The 20,501-nt window shown below is 38.1% G+C and overlaps 1 protein-coding gene across 3 annotated transcripts in view; it reads left to right on the top strand.

Annotated features, from left to right (window-relative positions):
* Positions 1 to 4,150: 4,150 nt before the first annotated feature.
* The window catches only part of LRMDA (leucine rich melanocyte differentiation associated), a 700,798-nt gene continuing 684,447 nt past the window's right edge, over positions 4,151 to 20,501 (top strand). Inside the window, exons 1-2 of one of the 3 annotated variants that reach the window (XM_068397342.1) lie at positions 4,151 to 4,248; positions 8,678 to 8,778. In XM_068397342.1, coding sequence (XP_068253443.1) covers positions 4,219 to 4,248; positions 8,678 to 8,778 — 131 coding nt within the window. In that variant the 5' untranslated portion in view covers positions 4,151 to 4,218. Of the gene's footprint in view, positions 4,249 to 8,677; positions 8,783 to 18,986; positions 19,134 to 20,501 lie in introns of those variants that run through there. The other 2 variants (XM_068397341.1, XR_011047903.1) reach the window with 2 other exon arrangements.

The following is a 20,501-nucleotide window of genomic DNA, read 5'->3' as shown; positions in this document are numbered from 1 at the left end:
TCTTACAGCTGAATCGATTCAGTTTGTATTAAACATTGTATTGCTGTGGATACTTATCAACAAATATTTTGAGACGTTTTCATTGTGAGCATCAACAAAATGAGTTATGTGGGTAAACTCTGAGCCAAATTTTCTGATGGTCAAGTTGGAAGAATTCTGTGACTTAGCTGGGATTTTTTTTTTCTGAAACGTTTTGCTTCAGAAAACTCTGTTTGTTCAAGCACACCATTTTGTCAGGGGAAATTATATATATTTTTAAGAAGACAATGCATTGTTGTTTGACTTACTCTGAAATGTAAGATGATTCTGTTCACGCCAGGCATACATGAATAGTGTGCTGTAAGCTGGAAAACAGATCATTTTGATTAACTCAGTCTGAAATATTTTTATAACTTTCAGTTAATAAAACATTCAGGATTGCTACTTTTTCCTCTTATAAACCTTCAATATTCTTTTAAGATAGGAAAACAATTGTATACATAAGTTTTATATAAAATTATGTAATTAATTTGGTGCTTGGTGCTATGCCAAATTTAGTGGCATGTATTAGCTAATTATTGTAATCAGTTGGTCAATGACATTGCATAATTGTAGCTGTGTATACATTTTAGGCTAATGACTGCTAAAACGACTTAAAGCTCTGTCATTATGTGAAGAACTTAGAAAAAGGGGCAGATCTGAAAGGTATCTACCACCGTCCCAATATATTGCTCCCCAGCTGTGTGGAGGCTGGTTTACAGGTATTATTTTGAACATCTGCTCTTTATTCAAGGAATGAGTCTGCTCAATTTGTAATATATATATGTGTATATATATAAAAATACTGTGTATCTTAGTAACTCATTTATTGTAGCTATATACAAGAAAACTTTATTTTTTTTTTTAAGTGGTGGTTTTGTCTATACGTAACTCATACATCAAGCAGTTTTGGAAATATTTTTTAAAAATCTAAGGAAATCATATTTGAATGGCCCATACAGAAGTGCTACTTTCTGCTTCTAATTGTGCAGTGAACCTGATAATTTAAATAAACAAGTGATTTTTATATTTTGTGTATACATACACTGTATAAAAAGATATTTCAAAGGTCAGCTAAGCCCCACTGTCATATAAATTATTTCAACCTGTACAAAGAATCCTCACAAAACTTTCAGCTTCTAAGCAACCACCACCAAAAATACATTCTATAAGTACAAACTTAGTCCTCTAAAGCTTTACTCATATAGACTGCTCCATCAAAGCTAAAGAAAACATTCAGATGATTCAGGTTGTGTGGGGCCAGGACTCAAGAAGGTAGTGTTTTGGGTTACTCAGAAGAATAAATATATATTGTAAACTGAAAAACATTCTAAAACCAGAGGCAGCCTCACAGTCATCTAGAATCTGTACTATAAAGTGACACTGATGATCAGCAGGCTCAAAAGCTAAAAAAGCCCTCCTGTATTTATATAGCACTGTAATGTATTTTAGCTCCATAATAACATGAGGCACAAACTAATGAGCACGTTGACTCATATGTTTGAAATCTGAGACAATGTTATAACTTCGTTACAATTTCAGATTAGATGTTACAAAATACTCCTTCAGTGGCAGACAGTTGCAGCTGTGAGTTTCCATTCCTTTCGAAAATTATGCGCAGGTGATGGGTGCTTAGAAATTAAGGAATAAAACAGAGACTGAGAGAAAACGAAGTTTGAGAAATTTGCCAATCAGACTGGCAAGCAGAATTAGGACTTTCAGGATGCAAGTTTTCAAAGCCTAAGGAAGCATCATAACAAGATAGTCATCTCTTCATCCTCTGTTGTAGCGAGTTTTGTTTTTGACTTCCTGTACAGTATAATAGGCCCATTTTGTCACTGCAGTTGGTAGCACTCCCTGTTTCTTACACACCACGGGATTTGGATCTATTATTTTATCCATGGCAGATAATAATCTAGGCCATGTCTGTACAAGAAAACGTTGAACTGGTTTCAAAAGAATGATTATAAGCCAGATGCACTTAAAACAGTTTGCCACCTCCTTAAGTTGTTTTTGTAATTTACAAAATTCAGCTCAACTGATTGAAGAGATGATAAAGTCAATTTAAGTCAGCCAGTTTAGGGAGCTGCACCTGCAACTTTTCCCTCTAGACAAGGTCTTGCCTAGTAAGTAGGAGGATCAATGGCAGGTTAATGCAATTGGCAATGTAAAAAGCTGGAAAAAACAGACTTGTTATTATATGTGTGTGCTATTTTGTAAACTATTCAGGCAGGAATTCTTTCTTTGTAGATATCTCTAAAATGACAGCTAACGCTCTACTAAAATTAATACTAATAATATAGATAATGATGTGCTAAATTGTTTTCAACATAGTTATTCCAATTTTACAGGAGTGTAGTATTGAGCTGAATTTACTCTATTAAGACAAATACAGCAAACTGTAGCAGTGGGCCACTTTGTGCCTCGAGCTGTGTTCATTCTGATGGGAACCTCATGCCTGGAACTAAAGGAGAGAGAAAAAGCAGTAGATACAGAAAGACGAGAATGTATTGCTTTGTTTAAATTTACAGTTCACATAGTACTTGTTTTCCTTGGCATATGTTATTTGCTATATAATCTAATAAATAAATAAGGGCAGTGATTGTTTGAAGCATGATGAGTGATGACCTGAACTAGCAAGTATGCCTTGGTGGGGAACTCTTCCTTAGAGAAACAGAACTTTTATTCATCAGTGTAGGATCAGCTTATTTGCTGTGGATGAAGGGTTTGATTCTTCTCTCTCTGATGTGATACAAGGAAAACTAGATCCATGCAAAGCAAGGAGTGATTTGTTCATTGATTGTGTTTTGATTTTTCTACATGTTGGCCTGTTATCTATTTTTAACACAATACATTAAAATAACAGGAAGGAAAAAGTGGTACAAAATCATTTTTTCCTTGGTTATTTGCTCTGTATTTCCTGTCCAGCACTCAGCGTAAGAGGAGGAATAGGTCTACAGAAGGTGTAGTGCCACAGCTGTACCAAGAATTTATTCTGTTGATATTAAGAGGCAGAGCAGCAAGCACAGTATTAGTTTCTGCTGTGTTGCTGAATAAACTGTAGAAAGTGGTTTGCAGAGTAGAACGCGTATCCTCCTGAAACTTATTTCCCCTCACAGCATATGCCTCTGCTTTCAGCGAGTTATGCTATATTAGCAATAAAAGGGAAAGAAGAGCCAGATTTTTAAAGGTGCTTAGGCAGCTGAAGGTAGGTAGATGACTAATAGGATTTAGGATCCAAACCTGGGAAACCTAAGTATCTTTAAAAGTCTCACATAAAATTCTTACAGAAAACCTTCAATTTCCCTACTCTGCCTAACCAGTGATAACCTGCCATCATGCTATTATTTTAATTAGCAAATTCTCATGCCCTGGAAGGACTGGTTTGACAGGTATTTCTGATAATTCCAGAGGTATTTCTGTTTTCCACACAAATTACCCTATGTTCTATAGACAACAAATATCGCTATGGGAATGTGGACCTCTCCTGTAGATAGCATGGGATTATTTCTGCAGGTGTTGCTTTACCAGTGACATACACCGTTTCAAAGGCAAGTTACGGTTTAGGCCCTGAATTAATGGACTGCTCAGTAGCTGGAAAGCCGGTCCAGATGACCCTACAAGTCATCTAGCTCCTTATGGGGAATGAAATCCAAGCCAAGTTCCCTGTCACACCTATCAGCTATTCCCGTCATTTCTTCCTAGGGCCTGCTCCACCACTGTTAGAACCCAACATGCGGCCTCAGCCGAGTGTCGAAACGCGGCGGTCGGGTACATGACGGCTGGACCTTCACTCCAGGAGCGCCTGTAGCAGCCGCCGGAGAGGGTCGTCTGGGCCCTGGAGACACAGACCCTCGTCAGCCCCGTGCTCTCTCCCGTCGCCTTCGTCAACGTCCTGCGTTGGAGAGCACCAGTCCTGTCTCAGCGGGACGGTCCTGCCGGGAAGCCCGCGGCAGGGCCTACAGGGCAGCCAGACGCGAAGGCCGCCGGGGGCGGCAGGACCCCTGCGGGCCTCCCCGCGGCCGCTGCGGGCGCCTTCAGCCCGGCCGCGGGGGGCGGCGGGAGCCCCGCGCTGCCACCGCCCCCGCCTGCGGCCCGGCCGCGCTTCCGCCCGCGTCAGCTGACTGCCGCGAGGGAGCAGCGGCGGCCCCGGCCCGGCCACGAGCCCGCGGAAGCCCCAGCGCAGCCGCTCCCGCAGCCATGGCAGGGGTCGTGGTGAGCGGAGCCCAAGTAAGTGTCTGCGTCCCGTGGCTCGCAGGGCCCGGCCGACGGCGGCACCACCTGCCGGGGGCAGCCCGCCCCGGCCGGCGCGTCCCCGCCCCCGGCACTGGTAGTGGCTGCCCGAACTCTTACGCCGGCTCCCCGCCGCTCGGCCGGGGCGCTCGCTCCTCTGGGGCTGGGGCCGAGGGGGGCTCGCACGGGGCCGGGTGTTTTAGTTTCTACCCGCACGTAGGCAGCGCGCAACGGGACGCTGCTGAGGTATCGCCTCTCTCGCAAACACGCTGCTCCGAGGCCGCCGCAGGGAAACAGCCGAGGAGGCGTCCCTTACCCCGAAAGCGCCGGGCGGGAGGGGGTGGTGGGGAGAAGGCGGGGCGGCCCTTGGGTTGAGGGGGAGTGTGTGTGCACTGGTAGTGCTCTTTCTTAACGGGTAGGTAACGGAGCATGGGGGAGTTGGTGGCAGGGGATTATTACTCTGCCGCTTTTGCTACATGCAACAGGCGTATTCCTGAGGCTTTGCTGTGGGAGCGGTGCGGCTGTAAGGGTTCCCTCCCGTGCCAGATCTGCAGCTGGCGGTGGAGCCCGGTGTGGGGTCTGATGGGCCGAGGAGTGGGTCGTGCTCCAGAGCGAGCTCTAGCTGCTCTTGGGCCCTGCTGCTCTCAGGTTTGAGTAGGCTCCGGGAATAAACTGAAGGCGAAGGACTGAAATCTGCTAAGTGTTGTTCCTGCTGAAAGTAAACACCATGTATATTTCGTTTTGGTTAAAGAGAGAAGCTGGGAAGTAAAGCAAGTCCTACTGGCCTTTACGTAGTGCCTTATTTGGCTACTGAAAAATTTTCTGGCTAAAAATTGATGTCATTACTGCTGAGCCTGTGGCTAAAACTGGCAAAATATTTTTTTTTTCCCCACAAAAAGAATAAATGAAGCCTGTCTTTTTTTTGAAAATAGTTTGCCATTAAACTAGGGTGCTGCCCATCTAATTGCTTCTTTAATCTGGTCACTATTTCTGTGTGGAATTCATGTAAATGTGTGTGTGATATGGAGGCAATTGGCTGATTTTGCAGCTGCTGGAGGAAATGGTTCCTGTGGTCTCTGTGGTGCATTATGCCGCTGAGTAACATGCTGCCTTCTTCCCTTGGGCATGACTTGAGCCCCTTCAAGGAAAGCATTTTCTTAATTTAGCTATGTGCCTAACATACAGTCTTCTAAAGGCATAGAGTAAAATATAATGCTCAACTGACTGGAAATATTCTCCAGATGAAATTCCCTTCAATGGAAGGGAATATGCAATATCTAGAGTTCATACATGACGTATGTGGTGACATTCGTTAATAAAGATGTTACTTTATGAGTTACTAAGACTACAATATCATTATGACATGATTACAGACATTAAATGGTAATATCCTCTGAAACTAAACTGGAAGAGGGGTGCAACTGCTATTGACTGGTTAACTTATGTTTTAAATATTTTGTAAAAACATATTTTTTTCCTGAATTACATACAGTGTGTTGAAGAGTCTGCAAGAATGTCTGAGACGTCCATAGCCTATCTGATGCTGGGCTTTGTGGGAACTTTCTGAACATTTCAGTGGGATATTGAGCAGGGCACCAGTAATAAGAATGATTGACGGTGACCAGCCTGTATTAGATCTGAGTTGGAGAATTAGGCAATGGAAACATCTACATCCAGTTTTTAATCCCACGTGATGTTCTGTGACTGGTATAGAAAAATCTAAGAAATCTCCTGTTACTGATGTGCCTTGCACCTAAAGAGCTGAGGAGTCTTGGGAATAGTATGCTTGCTCTCATCTCTCAGTGATGACATCTCTGGATATGTACTTGAAAGCTCATACTCATTTTGAGAGTATTTGAGCTGGATGTGAATTTATGTACATTTGACTGTTTTCTGGGTAAATGATTTTGAACTGACAGAATGAAAATGAAGAAATGTTATTGTTCTGTTGTCCAGAGTACTGAAGTCGTGTTTTATGTCAGTGTTGTTCAAGTATTAAAGATCAGAGAAGTGGAGAAATAACTCTTGAAAACTTGTTCAAAAAGGCTTATCGTGTATTGCATCACTGGCAGTCGCTGCTGTTCTTACAGTGAAGAGAGTTCTTGGGTATCCGAAGAAAGTTCATGTATGTGGTGTATAGAGATCTGAAGTTGAATGCACTTTGTGTATTTTGTGGAAAAATAAATCTATTTGTTTTAAATTGAAAAAGGTGCTTGTACTGTGAGTGTGCTGAAGTAGACTTTGTGGAAGTAAAATTCCTTTTACAAGGCCTCAGCATTAGAAGGTCATGACAACCGTATTTCATCTGCAAATATGCCTGTGAATAATCTGTTTGTACCAGTTATGCAAATATATTTGTATATTATAACAGATGAAAGGCTGAAGCTTTGCAACATTTTATGTACTTTGCCTCCTGTGTGCTCCAATACTCATTTGTATGAACTTTTGTCTTCAACTTCTGTTCTTGTGGAGCTAGAATGTTTATGGCTAGGTAAGTTTCTAAGGCAGTGGGAATGTAGTTCAGAATCTCTTGCTCTTTCTCCACCACTCCTCCCTGGGTGAAAAGCAAAGTGGTGATCTGTGCTCTTGCTATGTTTGTAGTTGCTCAGGATGGTCTTGCACTCCCAGTGTTAATAGGCATCATATTTCAGTCATTTCTATTTCAATGTGTTACATTGAGCTAAATGCTTAATCCAAAGTATTATTCTGCTGTTAATGTGGTGTCTTTCCAAGGGTTTGCAAGCATTAGTTTAAAGAAAACTGCCGTTCAGTGAAGAATGAAGCAATTCTTGTATGCATACCTGCATGTATGTTGTAAAGTGGATTGTAGTTGTCTTGGATGAAAACTGAAGGAAAAAACCCCCATATTTAATTCAGGAAATTCTGCAAAACAGTTTCTGTTATGTCCAAACTATTACGATGCCAACTACCCAAAACCTTCCTTTCGCTTTTGTCCTTGTATTTGCTAAAGTCATGTGTATGTCTGGTAGCAGAATTTATTGCAAGAGCAGGTATGGTTTAGCAAGGAGAAGTTGTGAAACTGAGCTTCATGCTACCTGTTTTCTGCTCATAAAAATTATTTCACTGTTGTCAGCTTTATCTGTTGAAGTTATTGAACAAAATTAATTAAATGGGATGCAATATAGTATTATCTGATTGCAGTCTTTTTAGAGTGTAAGAGACTGGCATGACTTGCAAAAGTACATACTGTCAGTCTGTTCTTCAGAGGAGTCTCTATTTTAACAGAAAGTAAAATACTATCAAAACAAAGTTTGACTTTTTTTTTTTGCGTATTTTTCATCTAACATCTTTTAGACCGATGGGATATGGTCTTGAAATTGACTTTAAATTAAGTATTTAGATAACAGCAGTATCTTATACGTAGTTCTCTAACACACCGTTGAAATCTACTTAGCTAGCAAGTTGCCATTTAAGGGCAACTAAGATTTCTTTAGCACAAACTCTGAAATGTCAGTGTTTATACTGATATTTTGAACACCGGGAGGATGAACCAATATAGATGTATAGAATTCATGACAATAGGTTTGGCAGGCTTTGTGGGGATTCTTTGAAGAAATCAAACCAAAGACTTCTAAGACAATACAGCAGAGAGAATAGAAAAAGTTTAGCTGTTTTATTGTTTGTGTTTTTCTGGAAATATTATCACTCGCTTCATCCTGGCTAAAAACAAACAGAAAGAGTAGACTGTATTTTTCCTACCACTAATTCTTCCTGTGTTTGTTAAAGGTGGGTTAGATGGGCTGGTATGAAAAAGAGGAAAGACATTCACAAGTATTTTGGGCGTAAGGATAAGTGTGATCCGAACACAGGTGTTGAAGCCAGAACTCTTTAAGACTTGCATGACTAAAAAAGCTGCATGCTTGGTTTTTCAGGTCTTGGGCAGCCCTCTTGCTCTGTCCTTAGCGTATTGCTGGGAATAATAATCTCCTCAAGGAGTGGTTATGAGAATGGATTGACAGTACACTGCTTAGGTATTTCTGGACCAAACTTTCCAAAGTGATCTTCTAGTGTGTTGTGTACTGTGAAGCAAACTAGAAAGTCCTTTGAATGGCTTCTGATCTTTCAAAAAAAATTTCTTCTGGAGTGTATCAGAATGGTAATACAAAGTAATGTTAGATCAAAGCATTAACTGTGGAATAGAAGAAATACATTGTATTCGATCAAACCTTTTTTACCGGAAAGGAGACAACACGTTGTACATAAGACTATAGATGTAATAAATATTAAGCTGATTGTATCAATAGGAAAATGAGATTATGATAGATTCTATAGCAGTAAAACTGATGTAGCTTAAAGCTCTAACAAATGTTTATTGTGTGTTGTTATTGGATCAGTGACACAGAATCTGGACAGGAAACTAAATAATCCACTTATGAAAGGTTTCTTTTTTGCTTCCAATTCTCAGGTGTCCTACATTGGTCAAGATTGTGAAGAAATTCCAGAATTCCTAGGAAGAATATATGGACATATGGCAAAAAGGCTAGATCTTAGCTTCAACTTGTTAAGGTATGTGGCAATATATAGATTTCCAAGTGCAATATGAGACACCAACTCAAAAAATAGAATATTTAATTTTTTTTTCAAAGTAGAAACATACATGTATGTCAGGTACATCTAGTTGTTACCAAGTGGGTGACACTGTTTTATGGGCAATGTTTGTCTCATTTTCTTGCGCGCTTGGAACACAAATAACCAGGTGAGTCTGGAAATTACTTGTGTTAACATAAATGATGCCCAATGAGGAGCTTATGGTTTGTTCTCCGCTCAAAATGGAAAATAGGCATCATTACCTGAAGAAGTGAAGGATGGGATCGAGAGTGAATTGTTCTTAACCAAAATACAAGTAAGTGTGTCCTTCTCTCCCTTCTTTTTGTTTGTAGATCTATGGTTATTACCATAAATGGTTTGTAATACTCTTTTCCCAGATTACGTGTTTTTGTTGTATGATTTTATTTTGGGCAGCTGTGTAGTTAAGTGCTAAAACTAAGTGCAGTTAGAATTTATAAATAAATTCTGATTATTTTAATATATGGATTGATTTAGAATTCTATAGTATTCCCTTTAGTTATCACAGTATCCTTTTTCATTTAATCCTTGTGAGAGAGCCTAGTGAGGTTCATCAGTGTATCTTTCAGGTTGGCAGCTCTGTAGAGAAATAGGGAGAAAAGAAGGGAGTGTAGTTGTCAGTTTAAAAAAACCGATAGTTTTTCAGGGGTAGGGTTGGACTCTTGAGTTTTCCTTTTATTTTATTGAGGGTAAGCTTAGAGTCTACTTGTGAGGAGTAAGACATGTAAAAATAGTGTGCCCTGTTCTCCCAGGGGAAACAACCATTGGTTTTAACTTACTTAACACTCATAAATGTTATCCTGAGCCACTGTCAGCTCTGAAAGACTGATTCCTACATGCAAGAGGTAGTAGAGCAAAGGAGGCACTAAACAATCTGTGGATTGTTATTGTCTTATACTTCTGACTGATGACTCTGTACCTATGGAAATTGTAATCAGAAGAGAGAATTTTGCTGGAGGAGGGAACTGAATGGGCATTTTTTCATTTTATCATGAAGATAATTCAAGTTCTGCATGTGTATTCAGACTTAACATGTCATCAACAAGACTGCTCCTTCTTTACACCTCTGGACGTACTACTTCTGGAAAAAAAAAGTTTGTTTCTTTCATTTAATGTATGATTTCAAGAACGGTTCCTCTGAGTTCATTTTATTTTATAAAGTAAAATATTAACATTAAGTCTAGATGTAAAATACCATTTTAAAACTTTAAGTCATTAGTTCATGTTTTCATGGAGAGCTTAACTGGTAGTGTATTTCTCAAATCTGTGTTTTCATCCCTTCTTTCCTTCCCTATCCAAAACACTATAACTTAGCCTGTTTTTCAGAAGGGATATAATTTGGTTTTATTAGGGTTTGGGGGAAAAAGTGTGTTAAAATCTTTTGTGGGGAAGCGTGAGAGCAAGTACTAGTTTTTAGGGTAGCTGCAATCAACTTTTGATGTAGGATAGCTTGCTGTTGTAAAGCTGTAAAAGCATTGTAAGGCTAGAAATCAGATGTGGGGAAAGGGGAGAGGTGTGTTTTTTTGTTTCGTGTTTTTTTGTGTGTGTGTGTGTTTTTTTTTGTTTTGCTTTTGTTTGGGCTTTTTTTCTTCTTTCTTTTTTCTTTTTTTAGCTTAGGGAAGCTAATAATGTGATGAGAGCAGTAATGTTTTCTTATTTGAGCTGTGATAGATACATGAAATGTATAGAAACTAAGAATGAAGTATTTATTATACAGTAGCTGTTCAGACTGGTCTGCAGTAATATATGAATGCTGTGCCTGCATATTACAGAGAGAGTCAGATAAGATGTAGAGTAAATGTCATAGCCTTAAATGAATGTGAATATAGAAGAGATATCCTGGGCAGCTGTTGAAGCAAGTGTAAACAGTAAGACCATTGTAATCTTCTTTAAACAAATATTATTGCTTGAAAAATCTGACAATGCTGTAGTATAGTGATGAATTTTGTGATTTTTATCAGTGAATGCTTAATTTGAAAAGTTTGGTTTAGTATGTTGTTTTCAGTGAGAAAGAAACTCTAAACTTAATGTCTCTAAAAACGAGTTTGATTTTCTAGAAAAACTTGCTGTCTGTTGTTAGAAGCATAAGCTGAGTGAAGAAGACCAAGGGTGATCCAAATCTAGAAAAAGATAAAGAGAATATTGTGCTTTGCTGGCACAATAGTTATTTGCAGTAAAGATGTTAGTTTTCATTATAATATGATTCATTATTAGATGAGAGAGTGTGTGTGTTCTTTGAAAGAAAAAAATATTTCAGTGGTCACTAATTTTTTAGCCTGTATTTAAGCCAGAGAAGTGCTGAAATACTCAGTGGTTACCTGTTCTCAGTGTTAGGCAGTAAATAAGTACTTACCAACCTTTTTTTAATGTTGTTTTGCATATAGGGTTTCTGTGTCCTATCCTCTGTAAGTATGGCTACTGCCAAGTGTATTTTGGGAAGGAATCATCCTTCTGTAGCAGGTAATAAATTGTTATGTAAAAGTGTCAGTAGGATTTCTGACAACATAACAATTACATTAAGAATTTAAGAAACTGAGCATAGAGGAAAGAATTTTGTTATTTTGTGAGCAGCAGTATTTGTAGTCATGTTATCTGATATTGCTGTCATGGGTGTAGTTGCATGGAGAGAGAGATCTTTCTGTCATAGTAACTTGTTCAGCTTTGTGGTCAGTTGGCAGCAAACTCTTCTTGCAAGACAGTGCTGTCCTTTCTGAACCAGGAGTCGTGTGCAGTTGTAGACTTGCAGTCTTTACTGTGCGCACACACACGCACATTTATCCACATAAGAGAATCTTATCAGAAAGATGTACTTGTACTGCATGATACGTATGTCACAAAACTTATGCAGCTGATACAATGTATAATGTAATACTTGATTGAACAAGTATTCAAGCTTTAGTGAATTGTACTGATTTTGATACCACTATAATGTAGATAGCTTTGTTGCAAAAGTCAGGGTAGAGCCAGGTAAGTTACTTTGCCATTTAAGGCTTTCCACTGTACACGTGTGTTTTCAGAGGCTTGTCCAGGTATACTGGAAAAAGGGTGGGGAGACTGGCTGATGCTGTTAGTAAAGTGGGACAGAATTAGTCAAACATGCTCTATTCTGTGACTTACATGCAAACAACTTTTGCCAAGCTTGTCCCTTAATAACATATTTCAAGAGGTGCTGTTATGTTTTTCTGGGAAGTATAGCTTGTTGTTTCGTATAAACCAAGGAGTTTCTCCCCCCGCCCCCACCTTTTTTTAACTTCTTGAGTTGATACACATTTGGATAATAATTTTCAAAATTTTAGGGATATCTTCTAATTAATTATTGGTTGTTGTGGCACTTCTGTCTTTCTTCCTTTTTTCTCCAGAAAATAATTACTCTTAATTATGTGGATTCAATGTTCTTATGTGTGGTGGTTTCGTTACTCAGATTTCTCTGTTTTTTTCTTGTGATGTAAACACATAAATGTACACAGGACTGGAGAACTAAATTGGAGACAGGAGGTTTGTCATTAGTTCTTTTGTATTGGCAATTTAGTACAGAAGAAAATGTATATTTTTCACCAGTTTTTTCTGACTTCAAAGTTCTTCCCAGATTAGAGCCCCTTTCTCTTTATTAAATAAAAATTTGGGCCTGTGTAGATGCTTAATTGTCTTTGCATCAGATGTGGTAAATCTAATAACAACACTTGATTAAATAATCACAAAAAGTTGCTCTTTAAAAGAATTGTCTTTCTTGTTTGCCTTTTTCCAAGAACTAGTGTCTCTCCTTGATTACCCTGACCAATACATGGATCCATCTCTCTTTCTTCTGGTAGCCAAAGCAAAGTGACAGTTACCAGTTGCAGTGGTTACACATGTCCCCTTTTCCCTGGGAGAGAAAGGAAAGATAGAATGGCAAAAGGGAACTTTATGTGGGGATGTCAGGGAAAAAAGAGGAGTAACAGCAATTTGTTGTGTATGAAGCAAAGGGAAAAACTGATATGTACTGTGTGTATTGTGTACTTTTGTTGTCTGTAAAAGCATGCTAGTTGTAACCAGCAAGATACAAGGCCACTGGATTGCTCCTGTTTACACCTCTGGCAGATGGAAATCCTTCAACTCCAGACCACTGTAGTCCACTTATGAATTATTTCTTCTCATGCTGTTTTCCCTACAGGTTTTGTTTAAATAGTTTCTAATGTCTTTTGTTTCCTTTTGGGACTAACGGAGGGTTGTGAAGAAGATGGAGCCAAACTCTTGTCACACATACAGCAAAAGGATGAGAGGCAGTTGTCACAGGTTGCAGCAAGGGAATTTCCAACTGTTTGTAAGGAGGGGCTTCACGATGAGAGAGGCTGAGTGGAATAGGTGTGCAGAGAGAGGCTGTGGAATCTCCATCCTGGGTGATATTCAAAGCACAACTGGACAAAGCCCCAAGCAGCCAAATCTAACTTTGAAGTTGCCCTGCTCTGAGCAGGGGATTGGACTAGATGACATCTAGATGCCCCTTCGGGCCTCAATTATATTATGATTCTGCAGCTTTATTGGTGTGGTCATCATAAAATGGCCTGAGTTGTAGCAGCTCTTTTGATTTGATATTGGTAGTGATTTTCACCAGTTTTATAAATGAACTATTTATATTGTTTATTTTCAACAAGGCATGTTTCAGGAGCAGAGATGTTTTGCTTTGGAAATCTGCTCCTGAGTCTCTCATGGCAACTGTATTTGATAGCCTTCCCTGATAACAGAGTACTGTAAAGGCCACTATTTTGTTTCATAATATGTGGAAAGCATTCCCCAGTTCCCATTTAATGAAAGCATAGTGTATAGGAAGGAAAGTCACTGATGTGCCAGTGTTAGTGTTACTGAGAGGCTTTGCCGAAAAGGATTTCAAAGGGGAATGAAAAACTATTGTTGATCAGTGGAAGTTAAAGATTTAATTGGGGGGAAAAAAGAAGGTAAATAATAATGACTGGTGAATGTAAGAAGGGAATAAATAAGAAGGAAGGATGTAATATATGTAGGGAGTAGAGATTTGGATGAAGTACAAAGATATATTTTTTTTAGATGCATCTTGCTGTCTTGTGGAGAGAAAAAACCAAAACCTATTCAAAGGTTCTTTTATTTGTCCTAGATAACTTTCTCTGTGCCAAATTTCTCCTTTCGCATTAAAGGCTAAATGCACTTCAGTGCTTGAATAACAGACGTCAGTGTTTTTGTACAAATAGGTGCCATGTTTTTATAAATAACATCTACAGTTTGATTCACAGAGAAGTCCATCTCCTAATTTTGTCCTCAGTGGTTTTAAACATGCAAGTTTTCTTTTTTCTTACAGATATTTCTTCTGACTAAGCTATGAGGTGAAAGGGAGAGTGAATCTTTAATCTTGGCCAATGAGGGAGGATTAATCCAATAATTGTGCTCATGGAGATACAGATACCTGTTCCCTCTCTCTAGGGTGCAGATTTCTGCTAGAAGCATGAATAATTTGCACAGTGTGTGCTTGTGCATATTTTCCACTGTCCGATTAAGAGGGTATATGTATGAAAACATCCCCTTGAACTTTAATCCTAGTCTGGAATGTTCCTCCATGACTTTTGTGAGGCTGAGGCTTTGTAATATCCTCTCTATGGACTAGAGATTTTTTGTTTCTCTCTTCTGCCTACTGTTTTTTTGCCTGGGGGAATATGCAAGTGGCAGCTTGAAACTGGGCTTCAGTTTTACAGGGTGTGTTCCTCTTTGTGAGTTGAGTATGTGAAAGAGAGGATTTTTTTTCTTTTACTTGCTGCCTTTCCAGTCTGTGCAGCAATAAGACATGCAGAACAAGAAGATGAGCAACAAAAGAGAGATGGAAATAAAAGCCAGAATTCAAAACAAAGCATGACATATTTTTTTAAAAGCCTTTAGACTGATCTTTATAGCATTTTAAGGTGTTGACGAAAAGGCACTATTGTTAAAACTTTTTGATGGTTTTATTTATAAGGTAGAAAAATATTTTCACCATAATTGGGTAACTCTTAATCGTAGCAATTGCATATTTATCAGCATGAGGGGCTGTTATTAATGTAGCTGTCATGCACAAACACATTTCTGCATTAAATCCATTTAGTATGTGCATTATTTGGTCTAGAATGTCAGCAGGACATCAAAGCCCCCTTAGGCATAAGAGCACAGTGCCCTGCTGTGGCTGCAGAAAGGGCTTGATCAATAAATGTAACATGTTAATGCAGAGCAAATAGAATAAAAGATTTCTTTGACAAGACATGAAAAATCACCTTGTGGCAGCTGGCATGGTGATGCCATTTCAGCAGAGACACTAGCAAAGTTGATCTGACAAGTAAAGAGGAGAGATGATGGTTATAAGGTGCTTTTGTTTCAAACTTCTTTCTTGACCTGTCAGGTTTTGAAGGAGCCTGAATGGCCCTTTTTTGTCATGTGAAAATTGTAGTCTTAGGCAGTTATGAAGCAGTTATCTCTTCTCAAATTGTGAATGCTGCTGTTTAATTGATTCACTTAGCATTTGAAACTGTCACGCATTAATAATTGCTAAATCCTGTAGATACTGCTCCAGTGTGTCATGCTTAAATGTGTAGTTATCAGAAAATTAATATCCTTAATGAACCGATGCTTTCAAACTAGCATTGCATGAAATCTCTTTTGCCCTTTCATTTGCTGAAGGTATATCAGCCAGTTTTCAGAGAAACCACTCCCGACAGTTGTGTGGTTTTATTTATTTATTTTTTTTGCTGCCCGACAAATGCCAGCTTTGCTTTGGGTACGTAGTGTGCTCAATGACAATAAATATAGTAATTATGCTGGAGTTAGTAATTAACATAATTATAGTCAATTACGACAAATACAGTGCAGAGCTAAATAAATGAGGGTGAGAAATTAGCAAGCTAATTGATTTACCTTACTTGCTTTTTCTTGCAACTAGCAGTTGCAGATTTTCTGCAGGAGAAAGAGTGTTGTTTACAAATAGCTGATTGTGTTTTGAAATTACTCTGTCTTATGGCTCTCACTCCTGTTTCTTTTACACTGACGTGAAGAGGATGAAATATGGAGTTGTGGTTAGAAGGAGAAAGGAGCTGCTGTTGTCCTCACTGAACGCTTAGAAGGAAAATGTATGTACTTGCTTTAATTTTAGATGCTTACAGTATTGAAGGGAAAAAAAGTCATGATTCTTCACAACCAAAATGCATTGCTATAGAAATTTTGGTCACATATTTTAATCCCCTTAGATGTGGCCTGAATTATCTAAGAGACATCTATCTGTTTGTTTATTGACATTAGAGAGATCTGCACAGCACTGGATAGCTAAAGAAAGAATTCAAATCGTTCAAGTAATCCAAGTGTGTTGAAACAATATGCCCTTGTTCAGCCATCAGTTTCAATAATTTAGAACCATTGGACCAGTAGAGATGCATAGTATCATAACATTTGTGCCCATTATAATTGCCTGTTTTGTTTCAAGATGATTTATAGTATGTTGTCTGAAATAAGTGCATTGGAGCTATGCAGTTAATCAGTTTCACTGTCCTTGTTTTTTTGTTTTCTTTCAAGCATGACCACAGTTTACTATGTGAAAAGAGAATTAATATGTTTAAGTATTGAAGATTTTGTATTGCTTTTTAAAAAAAGATGCTTAGTCGTAGCTTGCTTTCTTACTTTAAGAAAACAGTGGTTTACAAATATTTGTGAATTTTATACTTGAAATAGTTCACTGTTTCAAGGCAAATGGAATTGTATTCAGAGACTTCAACAAAGAGATAGCATTTTCCACAGCCAAGCAATCTGAAATGTGTAAATTCTTGATAGTTTTTCTCCTAATATTGATGTAATGTATTAAGTTCCAATGAGTAAGTTTGTAGTTTGAGGTAGGTACTTAAAGTTTACTCTTAAGGGATGTCCTACAGTAAGCACAAGATGCTTTTTTTTTATGTAACGTTGAAATCCAATGAATGTCTGAAAATGAATGTATACTAACACTGCTAAGGGTGATCACTCTTTAGAAGCAATTCAGTCAGAAATCAGTTTGCTAAATGAAATGTTTATATACAAGGAATCATTTAAATTATTTAAAATTTACAGATTTAATGGTCTTTCAGATGAAGTCTTACATGTTTATTTATCACTATGGACTACATTATGCATAATTATCTCTCTGTTAAAATAACTATGAAATAGTCTTATCCTACTAGATGGACTGAAGACAAGTGTGGTGATGGATTCACTTTCTACATGGGTAATACCTAGGGAGTTATATAAGATAAAGTTTTATAGGTGTATATCCCTTGTAAAAATGTAAGGAGAGTATTACCAGTAACAAAAAGGATTTTAGACTTCAAATATTAATTCCGCTTTTGATAGTTGATAGACAATCAAAACTAAATCTGCTTCTTGCTCTCCTCTTCCTCTCCTTTTCCCTCCCACCATGCCTCTCTCTCTTGAAAAGTAGCATTGCAACAGGAACCAGATGTGATCTGGGTAATGTATAAGGAAAACTTCTTTTTTCGCCTTTGAAAACTTTGAATAATATTAAAAAATACTATTAAGATATACCTTGTCTTGCATACAATAGCCATGCCTGTGTTCTGTTATTTTGTCAACTTTAAATGTGACTATAGAATATTTGCCTTTACAAAGTATTATCTGTGTGTGTGTTTGCGACTTGTATATTTTCCTGCTGTGTCTTGTTTGCTCTTATTGTTTTATTGTTGATATGAAGGGGACCAGTGAATGACTAATTTTAAAACTATCAAATTAAAGGCTTATGGTATGTATTTAAAGATCTCACTGATTTCAGCATACTGTGCCAAGGATGTAAGTTGTTTTTTTGATGGATAAGTTATTTTTCCAAACTCAGTAGTATGTAAAGGACAAACTTAGAGTATAAACTGTTGTATTTGAATTTTATACTGCTGGCTGTTATCTTCTTTAGTCCCAACAGCCTCTCTTTTTGTCCATTGATCCTTGCTTGACTTTTTATGGCCACATAGTCACTAACAGCCTGTGAAAACACTGTAGTATATATACCTCTGACCTCCAGTGCGGGCCATTATCCATTGATTTACTGTATCTGACAGATCAGAACATAAGATGGTTTTCTGTTTTGCTTGTCTCGAGAAGGCTTAACATTGTGGAAGGAGTTGTCTTGAGAGTGTATCATGTGACAGAATTGGGCAAAAGCTTGTTACCTGAACCTTTGGCGGGGGTGGGGGCGTGGGTGTCAGTGTGTGTTCATATTGTGTAGTGGAGAATTCTTGTGAGGATTACTAGAGCTGTTAAACCTGGTAAAAATGTTAAACATGCTGCACAGTTTGACATTAAGTAAAATAAGGCGGTGAGCTTGAACTGTTACATCCTTAAATATAGCTAGTGAATATTGCTGTGATGGATGATGAAAGTTGTTTTTTTTTTTGGTGATATCCATCTCTAAGGGGCTGTTGCAATCATGAGTAAAGGTGAAATCTGTACTCCTGGACAAAGGTGAGTAACAAACTCCTTGGACTTGAACAGAGATCGCATGTCATATTAAGCATCCATTGACTCAAGGCTGTTGATAAGACCTTTTGACTGAGGCGGAGCATTTCCCAGTGAACTGATGTTTGCATCACATCCTTTTCTTTGTGTTTGAGTGAGTGGGGAGTGAACTGCTTTCTCTTGATCTGGTTTCCTGTGTGAGACTGATGTTGGTTTTTGGAGTGATGTTGGAGGCTAAATCCACACAATCTTCACTTGTTCTCTGGATACCCAGAGGGCTTAATTCACTGGCACAGTCAATCTTGTGAAAACTGTAATCAGTCTTAAAAAAAAATTAGTTTTGTTTTTGAATTCCTTTCTGAATGACAGAAATCTGTGTCAAATTGAGAGAAAATCAGTTAGTTAATAAATGGAAGACTGCTGCAATCTATGGAAAGTATTGACATTTGGAGGAGAAATAGTTTGATTCACTTGTTTCAGCTTTCAAAGAATGTCAATAAACTGCAAATAATGTCTTGATGACTTCTTCTGCGTACTCAATGGTTGTCTGGATTTTAAGACTGAGAACTACTTTTTTAAAAGAGTATTGGGGGTTGAAGAAAACAGCATGATAAAGAGCATGTTATAAGTGTAGTAATCAGATAGACCATTCTTACTTTCTGACTTCCTTAATCTCTCTTACTCTAAAACAGTATTTCCTCATCACTGCTGTTGTGAAACAAGAGCGAAGGACTGCAGAAATAACTGTTGTCTGAGGACAAGGAGCTTGCCTGAAGGGAAGAACCTGCATTAACCTGGGAGCTATTGTCTCTGTCTTTTCCTCTCTGTTTTGTTGAAAGGTATCTTCTTATTTCCTTAATGCAATACACAAGATTCCCAGCCACTAGTTGCAGATGTAAAGAACTTGACTGGTTTTGCTTACCAGTCACTGAGTAAGAAGGGTCTCTGTCCTCCTGTATTCAACAAACCTGCTGAGTGGTCATGGTATAAATAGCTAGGTGGCATATGGCAGGTAAAATCCGTACAAAGCTTCTGTTTATGCATTGCTTGTTTGTCATATGTTGTCCTGTGTGATTTGTGCCATTTTTGAGGTCTTGCATTTTACATAAATCATCTTTACATAAATTATCTTGGAGATGATTTTTCAGTTTAAAAAGACAATCCCCAAACCCTTAGCTCATGCAAGTGTGAAGAATGACTATCATAGAAGTGCAAAAGGGCCATGCATTTTTCTCAGGCTCAGGAGCCAGCATGTCAAACCAGACATGCTATACAATAATTACACTGTCTTTAAGGTCGTAGTTAATGCAGTGTTATAGCTCCGTTGTGGGCTTTACCCATGAACTGATGCTGGCAATCATGTGAAGTTTTAATTTTATTTCTGTTTTTGTTTTGTTTCTCCTGGTCTTTCTTTTTGACCATGCTTGCCTGAGTGAGTTGCTCACTGGTAGAGTTAGCAAATAATTTCTTTTCTTTATAATTTCTTCTCTAATTTTAACTTAATTTGCCCACTGAGTCCATAAGCGGTAGCAGTGAATGTACTTCATATAATATAGCCGTAAGAGTTTGTTCATTTTTTAAATGATCTCATTGCTCATGTTTGTAGGAACACTTGCTATGGTGAAAGACTATAGAAATCACTTCTAAAAGAACACATATGAGATATGCAAAATATCTAATATTAGAGGATAGTTTGTAATCAATCCAAAACTTGGGGAAGTTGATAAGCTCTTGCAAATTGGACCAAACTCTAATAGCTTCTCTTCAAGTGCATAAGTCTCTAATGTTTTTGCTGTGCAGTTGGTATACGAGCTGTACTAGTAGACAGTAGCACTTGAGTGTGTGCACACCTCCAGTTCATTTTTTCATAGAAAGCGTAGTCTGTGTGGGATGATGTTGTCAGAAGTAGTTTACTGGCATTTAATGCATATATGCACACACAGAGAGACACACACAAAACAGCATCTTATATATAAAAGTCTTTCTAATACATGTATAATGCCTTTATATGTATTATATGTGTAATATATAAATTATATTTTTAATATATAAAAAATTGCGGGTGATACTCTAGTATTTGGTCTTCTTGGATTCAGCATTTGCAATAGGGCTTTGTCAGCGATAACCTTCTCATACTCAACCTAGAAAGAAAGAACATATTACTTACAGGTTACTAACAAAAAAAGATACAAAACATCGGAGATGGG

This window comes from Nyctibius grandis, chromosome 4, assembly GCF_013368605.1.
Source record: "Nyctibius grandis isolate bNycGra1 chromosome 4, bNycGra1.pri, whole genome shotgun sequence".
Taxonomy (NCBI): domain Eukaryota; kingdom Metazoa; phylum Chordata; class Aves; order Nyctibiiformes; family Nyctibiidae; genus Nyctibius; species Nyctibius grandis.
This window is presented reverse-complemented; position numbering and strand designations above follow the sequence as displayed.